An 11,859-nucleotide genomic window follows, 5' to 3' on the forward strand; every position below is an offset into this window, starting at 1 on the left:
CATCACTGACTTGATGGACGTGAGTCTGGGTGAACTCCAGGAGTTGGTGATGGACAGGGAGGCCTGGTGTGCTGAGATTCATGGGGTCGCAAAGAGTTAGAGACGACTGAGCAACTGAACTGAACTGAACTGAAGTAAGTAGAGAAACACAGACATGAAGTCAATAATTAAAAAAAAAAAAAAATGTGATCTGGATTTCATTGCCCATTTATTTTAGGACAAATTATAAGGAAAGAAGACACAACATTTGAAAAGTAGTCTCACCTGTCGCCTCACATTAAGAGAGCAGATACAGTGTTTGAAAGTGATGTTGTCTTAAATCAGTCTGAGCTATAAGGTACAATATGGTATATACTGTATAAGTACTTTACAGTTTGTACTGTAAAGTGAATACAATGCATGTATCATGATCTTAACAAATTACAGAGACTTGGGACTGTGTCACATTACATTGTTCTCATGCATAGCTGTATGGTTATTCTTGGATTCCTTAATTACTCTACTCTCTGGAATATTTATATACATTTCTTTATAACCAAAATGTCCCAAAATACAACTTCCTGATTTTTTGTTTCTTTCTCTATAGTTAAATGTATAAATAGATTGTTCATTTAATCATTTACTCACAAATGTTGCTGAGTGGCTGTTTGGAATCCAGTGGGATGCTAAGTGTAGTGATAGGGGTAGGGAAGGGCTGGGGTAAGCACAGTCTGTGGACTCATGCAGATACAAGTTAACAATGAGACAGATGTTACAAAAACAACCACAGGGATGGACAAGAAGTTACAAACTGAAGCAACTGTTATAAAGGAAAACCACTTGATTCAATGGAAACATGAGAAAATGTCTCAGCACAGGAATTTGGTTATAAACTGAGTAAATAGTCATCTATTAGTGTCAAGCACAAAGGTAATTCTCTGGTTTGTAATGGAGAAAGGTCCTGAGAAAAAGAAGAAATTGTAACAAATCTTAGAATTCATTGCAGGCAAGAGAGGCACAGGGTAGAAACAAAGATTCCCCTACTTCTGCACCAAATGTAAAACTACATTGTGTGCATTAAGTCAGCAGAGACGGCAAAGTAAAAGATCGCCCGAAAGAAGAAAATATGAGCAATATGCTCAAAGGTATTTCCTTTCATCTAGCAGTCACATTGCTTCTTAAAGGATCAGAATTCAGTACGGTTGGGTATTTTCTATAACGTTTTATTTTGTTCTGGGGTACAGCCGATTAACAATGCTGTGATAGTTTCAGGTGAACAGGGAAGGGACTCAGTCACATATATGCATGCATCTATTCTTCCCCAAACCTCCCTCCCTTCCAGGCTGCCACAGAAGACTGAGCAAAGTTCCAGTGCTTTACAGTAGGACCGTGTTGGTTATCCATTTAAAATATAGCAGTGAATACAGGCTGGGTTTTGCTTTTTGTTGTTTTTTGTTCTTAATGCAGGTGGATTAAAACTTTCAAGTGCAGCTAAGAGTGATATGCATGCTTATCTGAGACGCTTTCCAGTTTTGTGAAGAGTTTTCATGGTCCACCCTTGCTCTGTTCCAGGGGATTATGTGGTCATGACTGTCTATTTTGACCTGAGCAGAAGAATGGGCTACTTCACCATCCAGACCTACATCCCCTGTACACTCATTGTTGTCCTATCTTGGGTGTCTTTCTGGATCAATAAGGATGCTGTTCCAGCCAGAACTTCTTTAGGTGAGAGACAGTTTCTTGTGTTGTACTGTCCCAAGGTAAGTACTGAACAACACTAATCTTTATTCCCCCTTCTAAGTTGATTTGCTTTTAATTCAGTTAGTAATAACATAGAAATGCCATTTATTTAAAACTAGCATATTAAAACAGTGTTTAAAGCTTCTTAGTTGTGTTTTGCTAAATTCTCTCCTTGCTTTGAAAGTGTTAGTTGCTCAGTGATGTCCAACTCTTTGTGACCCCATGGACTGTAACCTGCCAGGCTCCTCTGTTCATGGGTTTCTCCAGGCAAGAATACTGGAGTGGGTTGCTATTCCCTTCTCCAAGGGATCTTCCCAACTAGACCTGGATTTTATCCAGGTAATCTTTTAAATAAAGTAACTGGGGATAAAAATTTTTTTAAAAACTTCTTTTCAGGAAATTTTTTGTTTGTTTGTTTTGGTCTCTGGGCAGTTGTATACCCATAAGAGTTGGTTGTGGTTATCCTTTTCCAATATTGTTTTCAGTGATGCCAGTTTGGTAGCTTGAAATCAACCCAGGTACAAATATTAACACCATGGAAACAGATAAACACAAAAAATCAGGGGCACCTTTTTCCTAGGGAATCAATTAATACACTTGTACTAGCATACCACTGGCTACTGATTAATTTCAACATGCATAATTATGATGATGACATTTGAAGATATACGTATACATAACTGGCTCTATACAGAAGAGCTGTTGGGAAGATTATTTTGAGAAAATATGATTACCTATGAAGGATTATTTGGAGTTTGCTTAATCTCTTGTCTGGTGATACCTGTCTTGGAGTTTCACATCATTTTCCTCACATAAGGAAGAGGACTCAAAGATTATTACAAAGCCACAGACTCACAGGAACACTGAAGGCTAGGTCCATGAATAGAATTCTCACACTACATAATATTTCCTAAAGATTTAACTAAAGCTATTGAAAAATGAATTATAAGGCTGCTATCCTCTTTAATCATCTGTGTGACAACTAGAACCACAATTCCTGTTCACTCTTTGGCTAGAGGCAGTATCATGTAATAGTTAAGAGCTTGGATTTTGAAGTCCAACAAATGGATTTCAACCCTCATACACGGTATGGCCTTAGATACGTCCTTTAGTCTCTACAAACCACATTTTACTACAAACGGCATTCACGTGTGGAATATCATTTCCTGTACCTAACTGTTGGGGTTTGTATCAGGTTAAATCAGGCACTCCATGCAAAGAGCACGAAACACAGTAGGGCCTCAGAAATACGAGCAATTACAGTCATTTTCTAACAAAGTGATCTGTACCAGGTTATTAAAACTGAGAGCAGCAATGATTACTGGGAAAAAAGGACATCATTTGCATATTTATTCTTCTCCAAACCAAATTTAGTCTCCCATCTGTTTCAAAATAAGGTTATTTTGATTTTTTCTGTTATAGGCGGTACTTTATGTTACAGGCTGTATTTAACAATTATAATATCTTGTCTAATGCTACATGCTAAGACAGACCCAAAATATGTTGCTACTTTTTAGGACGATTACTTGTCATCGTGAGTAGAATGTACCACATTACTTACTCGCTTTCTGTGTCTGTCACATCCGGGTATCAATCAATGTCTTCTTCACTCCCAGCACAGTGCCTGGTCCACGGCAGGTACCTCTATGATTACTCAAGTAATATATGCACATATGAGTGGATGGAACAAGCACACTGATGCGTTCCAGTCCACCAATCCCAAAAATATCTTTAGGGAAAGATTTCAAATCAATCTCTTCTCTTGAAGTCTAGATTCCTGCTGGTTAAAAAACCCTCTTAAGGCTTTAGTACTAGCTCATTTCCACCACTTGATCAATGAGTGCTCACCGGCAAGAGACCCTAGTGGGAGAAGAAAGGAAGGAGAAGTAGGCTGAGGAAGAGGGACAGAACAAATAGCAGGTAGGCGCTCCTCTTGCTCATAGATCATTTACCGTATGCCAGTCATCCTCAGTGTGGTCCTCCTACTTTTCCTACTTTTTAGAATAACTGCATGCAGAAGTTGTAATGAAAACAAAGGTTAGTATCACATTTTTAGAGCTAAGGAACCAGAGGTGCCATGAGGTTAAATGGCACGCACAAGGCCACTGCCAGCAGATAGCAGATGTGTGCCTTGGCTGATGAGAACTAGATTGGCTCTGGGTGTGGGGCCCTGTTGAAGGGCCACTTGTGGGAGGTGGGATGGTGAGCTGAGCCAATTTCTCAACTTTAGCTTTGCAGTCTCAGGTCTCTATCACTGCTTATTAAGTCCAACTGTGTATTTAAATCAATAGAGGGCTTTCAAAAGTACAACTGCCTTTGTTCAACCCCAGGATATGCTTATTTAATTTCTTGAGAGCACACGGTGGGGTGGGGGGTTGGGGGTGGAATTTAGGATAAAAAAAAAAATTTCCTCAGGTGATTCTAAGGCGTGATCAGGTTTAGGTTTAGGTTTAGGAACAATGACCTAGATTATTGGGTCCAATTACCTTTTCCAATGTTTACAATCAAGAGTTAAACCAGATGTCAGTAAATGCCTGTGAACCTAAAAGTTTACTGCCACAAAGCAGAGAGCCACGTTGTTTGAGGAGTGAGATAAATATATCCATGTGGCTAAGAGAGTGACTGTTTTCTAAGTGCAGATCACAACATTTGAGGTCATTTTGAAGGTTATAACACTTGAGTAGAGTTTAGTACACAGGTGGTAGCTGGGGAGGTTTAATCATGGTATAAGGATGATGGATTAAACAAGGAAAATACCTCTTGGCATTTTTCACCCAAGTTATGAGGTAAGCAATATGCCTAAAGAGCTAACTTCATGCCAAGACTGAAGGAACTGAAAAAAGCTTATGGATATTTTTCATCCATCTCAAGTAAGAGAAGTCTAGTTTCTTTGCTTAGGAAAACTGGACTGAAAAACCCCATGGAACAAACGAAACACATTAAGCTATCTTGTTGTTGGTTGGTAAGTCAGTCAGAGTCCTGTTCTTCACTGTTCTCTGTGGGTCCAAGCAGACCTGAAAATATCTTGAAGGAACTTTTCAAGATTCTTCTTTACATTCCTGTGATGAATGTCCATGTAGCCTAATAATATCAGACATACCAAATTTTCTTAAGTGAACTTATCCATGATATATGCTATGCATACTGTCATTTTCACTTCTCATAGGTCATTTTTGCTTTGAGGCCTGAATGAAGTGAAGAAAGTGCTAATTAATTTTTGAAATTATCCCACAAAAATATCAGCTGTGATTAGGTATAATCAAGAACTTCTATGTGAATTAATACATAGACAACATAAGTGAAGCCTTTTTACTTTGAGAAGCAGATCTTTCGTCTCTAAAGTAAATGATAATAACACCTTATATTTATTGAGACTTTACTAGGAATTGTCACTCTATGTTCGTGATTTAATTTAATCTTCATGAGCGCCTTATGAAGTCACTACCATCCCCAGTTTGTACTTGAGAAGCTAGAACATGCTTATGTTTCCATCACGACAACATGGAAGATTCACAGATCCACATCATATCCCAAATTAGGGATTTGGGATAGCTAAATCCCTAATAGCTCCTAAGAATGTGGCACTTCATCCTGCACATTATGGACCTATTTATAGAGAGGAAATACAACAATGTGGTTTAGAACATTGCATTTAAAGTCAGACTTGCTAGGCTTGTAGGTTATCTCTCTTACTGGTTTATTCTTTCTGTGCTGTTTTTTGGTTTTTTTTTTTTTCACTTGCAAGAAGAAGGATAACAGTGCTTATTACCTCATTTTGAGGGTTTTCTGGGATTATTATACATATGCTTGACATAGTACCTGGTCAAATGAAGAGATTCTTAAATGTTAGCTACTGTTATGTACAACTAAAATGATCCTCCCAAATCATCAATATGGATTCCTATTTTCATACGTAGGTTGAGTCTCTTTGATCTTTCATGTATACACTATTCTTCAATCGTTTTATTTATTCAACAGATATTGAGTCCTAGCTCTATACTCACTGTGGGGTTACAGTGGACATCAAGAGCCATGTTTTATCTGTTGTCACAAAGTATGTAGACTAGACAGAGAGATGGATTACTCCATAATCGCTAATGATGGAATGCGAGAGAGGCCTCAGTCTTTATGACTAAGTTTCCTTGTGGAGGGCCTCTATTAAAGGCACTTCTTTCTGTGTAGTTCTTTTAACCAACACTGATCTTCCCCTTCTCTAGAATTTCATAACACACAATGTATCATACAAACCTGATACTAAGCTAAGTGTTCTTAGAAACATACCCAAACTCTTCAAAAATGGCTCTGAAAAAAAACCTGAGCAATTAGGAAGAGAAAGGTCAATGTCCTTCTTGGCTTAACCTTTCTTCAAGAGTGGCTGGCTCCCCTTAACCATCTTTGGAGCATTCTGTACCCATGTTGTAAAGAGAGAAGAAAATCCTATTTCTCTTTTCCTGTATGGTGATACTGTTCTTAATCTCTGTGGCTTCCTTCCCCTGCTCTTCAAGTTTCTCGTGTCTGATTCCTTCTGAGTTTCCCAGCACTTCTCTTTGAGGCAGGGGCATTGACTCTCTCCTAGAAGTATCTTGGTCCTAGTAATAGTGAGAATTAACACACAGCATTAGACAACGGAAACGTCCCTCTCCCCTGCCTCCAACAAAAATGTTAAGTCGCAAGGCTATAGACGATAAAAGCTTGGGAAGACCATTTTTGGAGTACAGAAAAGTTGCATCCAGTCATGATAAGAAATGTTGAATTAAAATCATAGCATGATAAGAAATGGATGGGTCTTCAAAAAGATAGTCAAACAGATGCAGAAACTGAAACCTAGAATACTGAAGTGAATTGAGTTACTATAATGAGCTAGAACCTATTCAAGTACTGAATCCACGTTGCCTTGTTATAAATAGCACAGCTGTAAATACATAGAGTTTGTCTTCACTTTGTTGTTAAACAATTATTGGGGAGAACTAGTTTACTTGGGCACTGTTGTACAATGGGAAAAAGAAGGGTTGTGAAATCAGCCATTTAACTTCTGTGCTCAAATCTTTCTGCTACTTTACTATCTGACACAGAGCTTGCCTTTTGGCTTCCTTTCCCTCAACTATAAAATCAAAATGAAAATATCTGCTGTAAAGATTCAAAGAGAAAATGCACATGAAATACTTATCATAGTGCCTGGCACAAGGACATTTTCAGTAAATATTAGTTATATCATTTCTGAGATGCCTGTTTTCATCATATAATCATCTCTAAGGAATTTATACATCAGAACCTGTCAGTCACACACAAAGTACCTCCTCTATTTAATACCTTTAAAGGGCTTCTCCTTACACTTTGAATAAAATGCAAACTCCTGGGCAGGCTCTGCATAACTTAACTAGGTAACTTCTATTTACCTAGCATCACTGTGACTTGGCCGCCCATCCCAGGTATTCTAAAAATTCAAAACCAGATAAGATTTCCCTTCCTCAGAACCTCCCTTTAATTAATTTAGCCAGTTCTGTCCCGTCGCTCAGTTGTGTCCAACTCCTTGCTACTTTAGCGTTGATAGCCAGAAGGTTGGTTTTTTCTAATTTTTTAAGCTTCACCTTAAATATCACCTCCTCAAACAGGCCTTCCACCTAAGTTCTCACTGCCCCTGTCCTCTGCACGGTGCATTCCATAATCTGTCATTATACTTCTCTCTGCTTTCTTGATTCATGGTGGTGTCTCTCACTGAAATACATACGGTCATACATAAGGGACATATGGGCAGAGACCTTGTCTAGTTTATTTCTCAGCACTAAGTCAGCACATTCTTAGCACATTTCTCAGCACATACGGGAGATGACACATGGTAGGCAGGCGATACATATCTGTGAACAATGTGAATGAATTCCAGTCAAGCCTCCTTTCCCAGAACTGAGGCCACTCCTCAGAAGTCACAAAACACATTTAGTCTCACCAGGGAGGCAGTTATCCAATGTGCTGATGTGGTCACAGGGTCTGTTTTATCCTGCCTTCCTCCAGGAATCACCACTGTCCTGACAATGACTACCCTCAGCACCATTGCCCGGAAGTCTCTCCCCAAGGTCTCCTACGTCACAGCGATGGATCTCTTTGTATCTGTTTGCTTCATCTTTGTCTTCTCTGCTTTGGTGGAGTATGGCACTCTGCATTATTTTGTCAGCAACCGGAAACCAAGCAAGGACAAAGACAAAAAGAAGAAAAACCCTGTATGTATCATTTCTCATTGGGCCCTTTGACATTTTTACGCCGAGAGATCACCTGGCTTTGTTTTGGTTTGGCCTATTGTGGGCTATCCATACTTTGGGCCCCAAGGTGAGGATAGCATGTGTGAGTTTGGCCAGGCTCCCAGGATTCATTATGGTCATTAGTTAATCGGGAGAGACCTGATTCACTGAGGCAGACTGTAGCTCTCTTCATTTCACTGGGAGAATAACCATGACTGGAAACTGCATTCATCTTTTAGTAGCTGTCATTTTAGGTTTCCCTGATTTTCAGCTGTCTGACTCTTAACTATAATGTTTTAAAATTACTGATGTTTTAAGTCCTTCATCCACTGCTTTCCAATAGGAAGCCATGAGGTTCTTAAAGTTTCAGGGATCACCATACTTTTTTTTGCAAATCATTTAGTGTGTGTGTGTGTGTGCATTGCCAGAGGACTTCTGTTGGTTTTATACTCAAAATATATATTTTTAGCCTCCCTGTTTTATCATGTTCTCGTATATAAATGAGTATTATTTTATATATATCTTATGAGGCTGCTGTGAGAAATAAGTGTAATGGATATAAAAGACATTAAATAGTACCTGGCATTAAAATGATGATGATGGCTGATGTTGATGATTTATATAGTTACCAACCTGGATTGAGTTCAGTGATTTGGAAACAGGTAAGAACACTTTACTTTGCCACCAAACTTTAAACAGAGTTGAAGAAGCACATTTATAAAAGCCTAACATAATTGTTTTGTATTATGGATGCTGAAAAGAGCACGTAGCTATGCATTTGCCCACTTAAATCCAGTGTTTGGTTCACAGGAGGCCCGATGAAAGTGAAGGTGCATTTCTTTCCAAAAGTGGGGCAAAGGAACTTACCCACCCTCCTGAATTTATAGCCTTTCCTGGTGAGGGCCGTGACAGTGGCTAGCTTTCTGACCCATGGACTTTGGGGAGCTGAATTATAACCACTGATTCTAGCTGATTCTAGCCTGAATCCTGATGCATCTTCAGAAACCCAGGTGAAATTTGACAAATGGCACACGTTTATTTGACTGTGAAACATTATAACAGGTAAAGAAAGATGCATCATTGTTCTTGATGATTAATGTAAAAGAAATGCTTATCTTCAATTTCCCGATCACTACACTTTCTGCAGCCCCTTCTTTTTCTGTATGGCCTCTCTTTACCTTTGCATCTTTTCTATCCTTAGTTTATTTTCCTTGTCATGTTGTTTTTTATTTTCCCCCCTTTCTTCACTTGCCATTTCATTTTCCCCTCAAATTCCCTGCCAGTAGTAATAAGGCAGTGAGGACTGACAGTGGACAAAGCCCTTTGGCCCTTTCTATTGCAGAGTGGATTTTGTTGCAGAGACAGAAGCACTTGGATTCCTTAGACCAGGGTCCTGGTCCTGAGGATGGCAGAAAGAAAAGGTGACAGAGGAGAAAGAGAATTGAAGAAACTGCAAAAGTGAAATTACCCAAGAACTCTGTGCACATTTCCCTTTTAAGCCAATTAGATGATTTATCAGAACGAGCTAGAGTCCAAATTGTGACTGAGAAGCTAAAATTTCACTTTCCCATTTAATATGTTCTTGGGTTCATTATGTCAAGACTCTCCTAGTTAAGGCCTCCTTAATGATAATCAGAAAATAAAATCAGCATTTCTATACAGGGAAAATAGGCAACAAAGCTTCCTTACAAGTGGGCAGCACTGAATTTTGTAGTTAGATCATTATAGATTAATTTATCAAAGATTTCCCTAGGAATCACCAAAATTTCATTTTCCAAATTAGGCATATACTTTATTCTAAGCTCAGAACTGTCCTTCTGTGTTTATAATTTCAGTTCATTTCACTTGCTATGTTTTCAAAATGTATTTTTAATTTATCTTATTTTGTCTCTCTTTTTTTTTCCTTTTTTCCCTTCTTTTAATTAAAAAAATGCGATTCTCTTTTCTGTCTACAAACCCAAAGCTTCTTCGGATGTTTTCCTTCAAGGTATAATGTTTTTGGAATGGAAATTCACTGCATGCAACTGCTGGATCTAACTATTAATGCTTACATGGTGTTTTATTTATTTTTTATGAATAGACATTTAAGCATTCTACTAGAGATAACACATTTAAGATGGAGAAAGTTCTTTAGAGTTTTAGAGTTGATTCAGCAACCCTACATTAATTCAGAGGTTTTGACCTAACATGAGACTAAAAATCTCTAAGCTCTATGAGATGTTATTAGTGAAGTGGGCCTCATTAAACATCAAAGCCAAGACTTACCCTCTCTATGCAGATAAAAATGGAATCCAGTTTCACTGGTTGTACCTACCAAGTTCCATTTATGTCCTAAAATTTAACTCTGTAAGTCCTAATTCAAAAAAGGATTGTTTTTCAATAAGTACATATAAAAATTTCCATTGGCCTGAACTCTACCTTTTGGCTCTATAAAAATGATACTGTCTTTGAAATGCTTTAGATTAAAACACCCATCCCTTCCTTCCAGGGTTATCCAGGGGCCTTTTGGCTCTATCATACAATATTCAATGAGATTTCTATTCTCAGCTGAACTTTCTGATAGCTGATTCAGAGACAATAGAGTTCGTATATATATCATTCCTAAAACTAACTTACCAAATTAACATTAAATAAATTGAATTTTCTAGCAATTTTATAATTGGTGCAGCAGCAAAGATTAGATTAACATTTAATTAATTGGTACTAGTTTCTTCTCAAATCCTCAAGAGAGTTTGACAGCTAGTAACATTTAAAAAATTTCACTCACATGTAGTTTAATATTGCTGACATTCTGAAGCTTCTAAAGGGTGATGTTAGGCAAAGTACTATATTACTTTAAAGTATAAACCCTACCATTGTGGTATAAACTCAGGAAGCTTCTGTATTTATACACAGCTTAACATTTTCTGTTAAAAGCGTTTAACACATTTGCTCAGTGTAACGGGATTTACTATTTGCCTATATAGATAAGCATGTACACAAAATTTGATTTCACAATTGACTCATTTTTATTTCTCTATCCTACTCACATGCAACACCATTAAATGCCTTCATGTAACCAACCTCACATCTAATAGTTACTAGAATAAGATTCCATGTAGTTGTTTGATTTAAATCTTCAAACTTTGAGTTCTTTTGGTGTTCAATCTTCTTGCTATAGCTTATTAGCTTGGTGGTATTATTTTCAGCTGCACTGCTTAAGCTCAAAATTTGAAATCTGCAACTGCTATCCTTCTAAGTTCAATTTCACCATTGTAGATCATGATGTCATAGCAATTCCCTGAGTACTCATTTTCAGATTCATCATTCGCACACTGGGGACATTGTGGAGACATGGTCTGGGATTTATCAGGTAAAACTAACTCTTATCCCGCTCCTTCCCTACTCCATCTCAGGCCCCTACAATTGACATCCGCCCACGATCAGCAACCATTCAAATGAACAATGCCACACACCTTCAAGAGAGAGATGAAGAATACGGGTATGAGTGTCTGGATGGCAAGGACTGTGCCAGTTTTTTCTGCTGTTTTGAAGATTGCCGAACAGGGGCTTGGAGACACGGGAGGATACACATCCGTATTGCCAAGATGGACTCCTATGCGCGGATCTTCTTCCCCACTGCTTTCTGCTTGTTCAATCTGGTTTATTGGGTCTCCTACCTTTACCTGTGAAGAGGTATGGGTGTTACTGATGTGGGTCTTACTCACTAAATCTCATGAAGAGAAGATGTCCTTTCTAAGTCTACTTACATAATCCCCTGTGTAGTTTACCATACTTTGAATTTGTTTCCGTGTTCCAGCCTGGTAAATTGTATTCATGTCATATTGTTTGCACCCAACTCTCCTATGCTAAGTGTAATTTGAAGTGTAATGTTTGCTGTGTCTCAAAACCTGCAAGGCAAAGTGAA

General features: G+C 38.2%; 1 protein-coding gene across 2 annotated transcripts in view; it reads left to right on the top strand.

Moving 5' to 3' along the window:
- The window catches only part of GABRG2 (gamma-aminobutyric acid (GABA) A receptor, gamma 2), a 127,465-nt gene extending 115,842 nt beyond the window's left edge, over window positions 1-11,623 (top strand). The window contains exons 7-10 of one of the 2 annotated variants that reach the window (XM_010855339.1): window positions 1,552-1,704; window positions 7,729-7,934; window positions 9,916-9,939; window positions 11,348-11,623. In XM_010855339.1, the coding sequence (XP_010853641.1) occupies window positions 1,552-1,704; window positions 7,729-7,934; window positions 9,916-9,939; window positions 11,348-11,623 (659 nt within the window). The remainder of the gene's footprint in view (window positions 1-1,551; window positions 1,705-7,728; window positions 7,935-9,915; window positions 9,940-11,347) is intronic. The other variant, XM_010855341.1, reaches the window with a different exon arrangement.
- Window positions 11,624-11,859: the final 236 nt, after the last annotated feature.

This window comes from Bison bison, unplaced genomic scaffold (genome assembly GCF_000754665.1).
Source record: "Bison bison bison isolate TAMUID 2011002044 unplaced genomic scaffold, Bison_UMD1.0 scf7180017864363, whole genome shotgun sequence".
Lineage (NCBI taxonomy): Eukaryota > Metazoa > Chordata > Mammalia > Artiodactyla > Bovidae > Bison > Bison bison.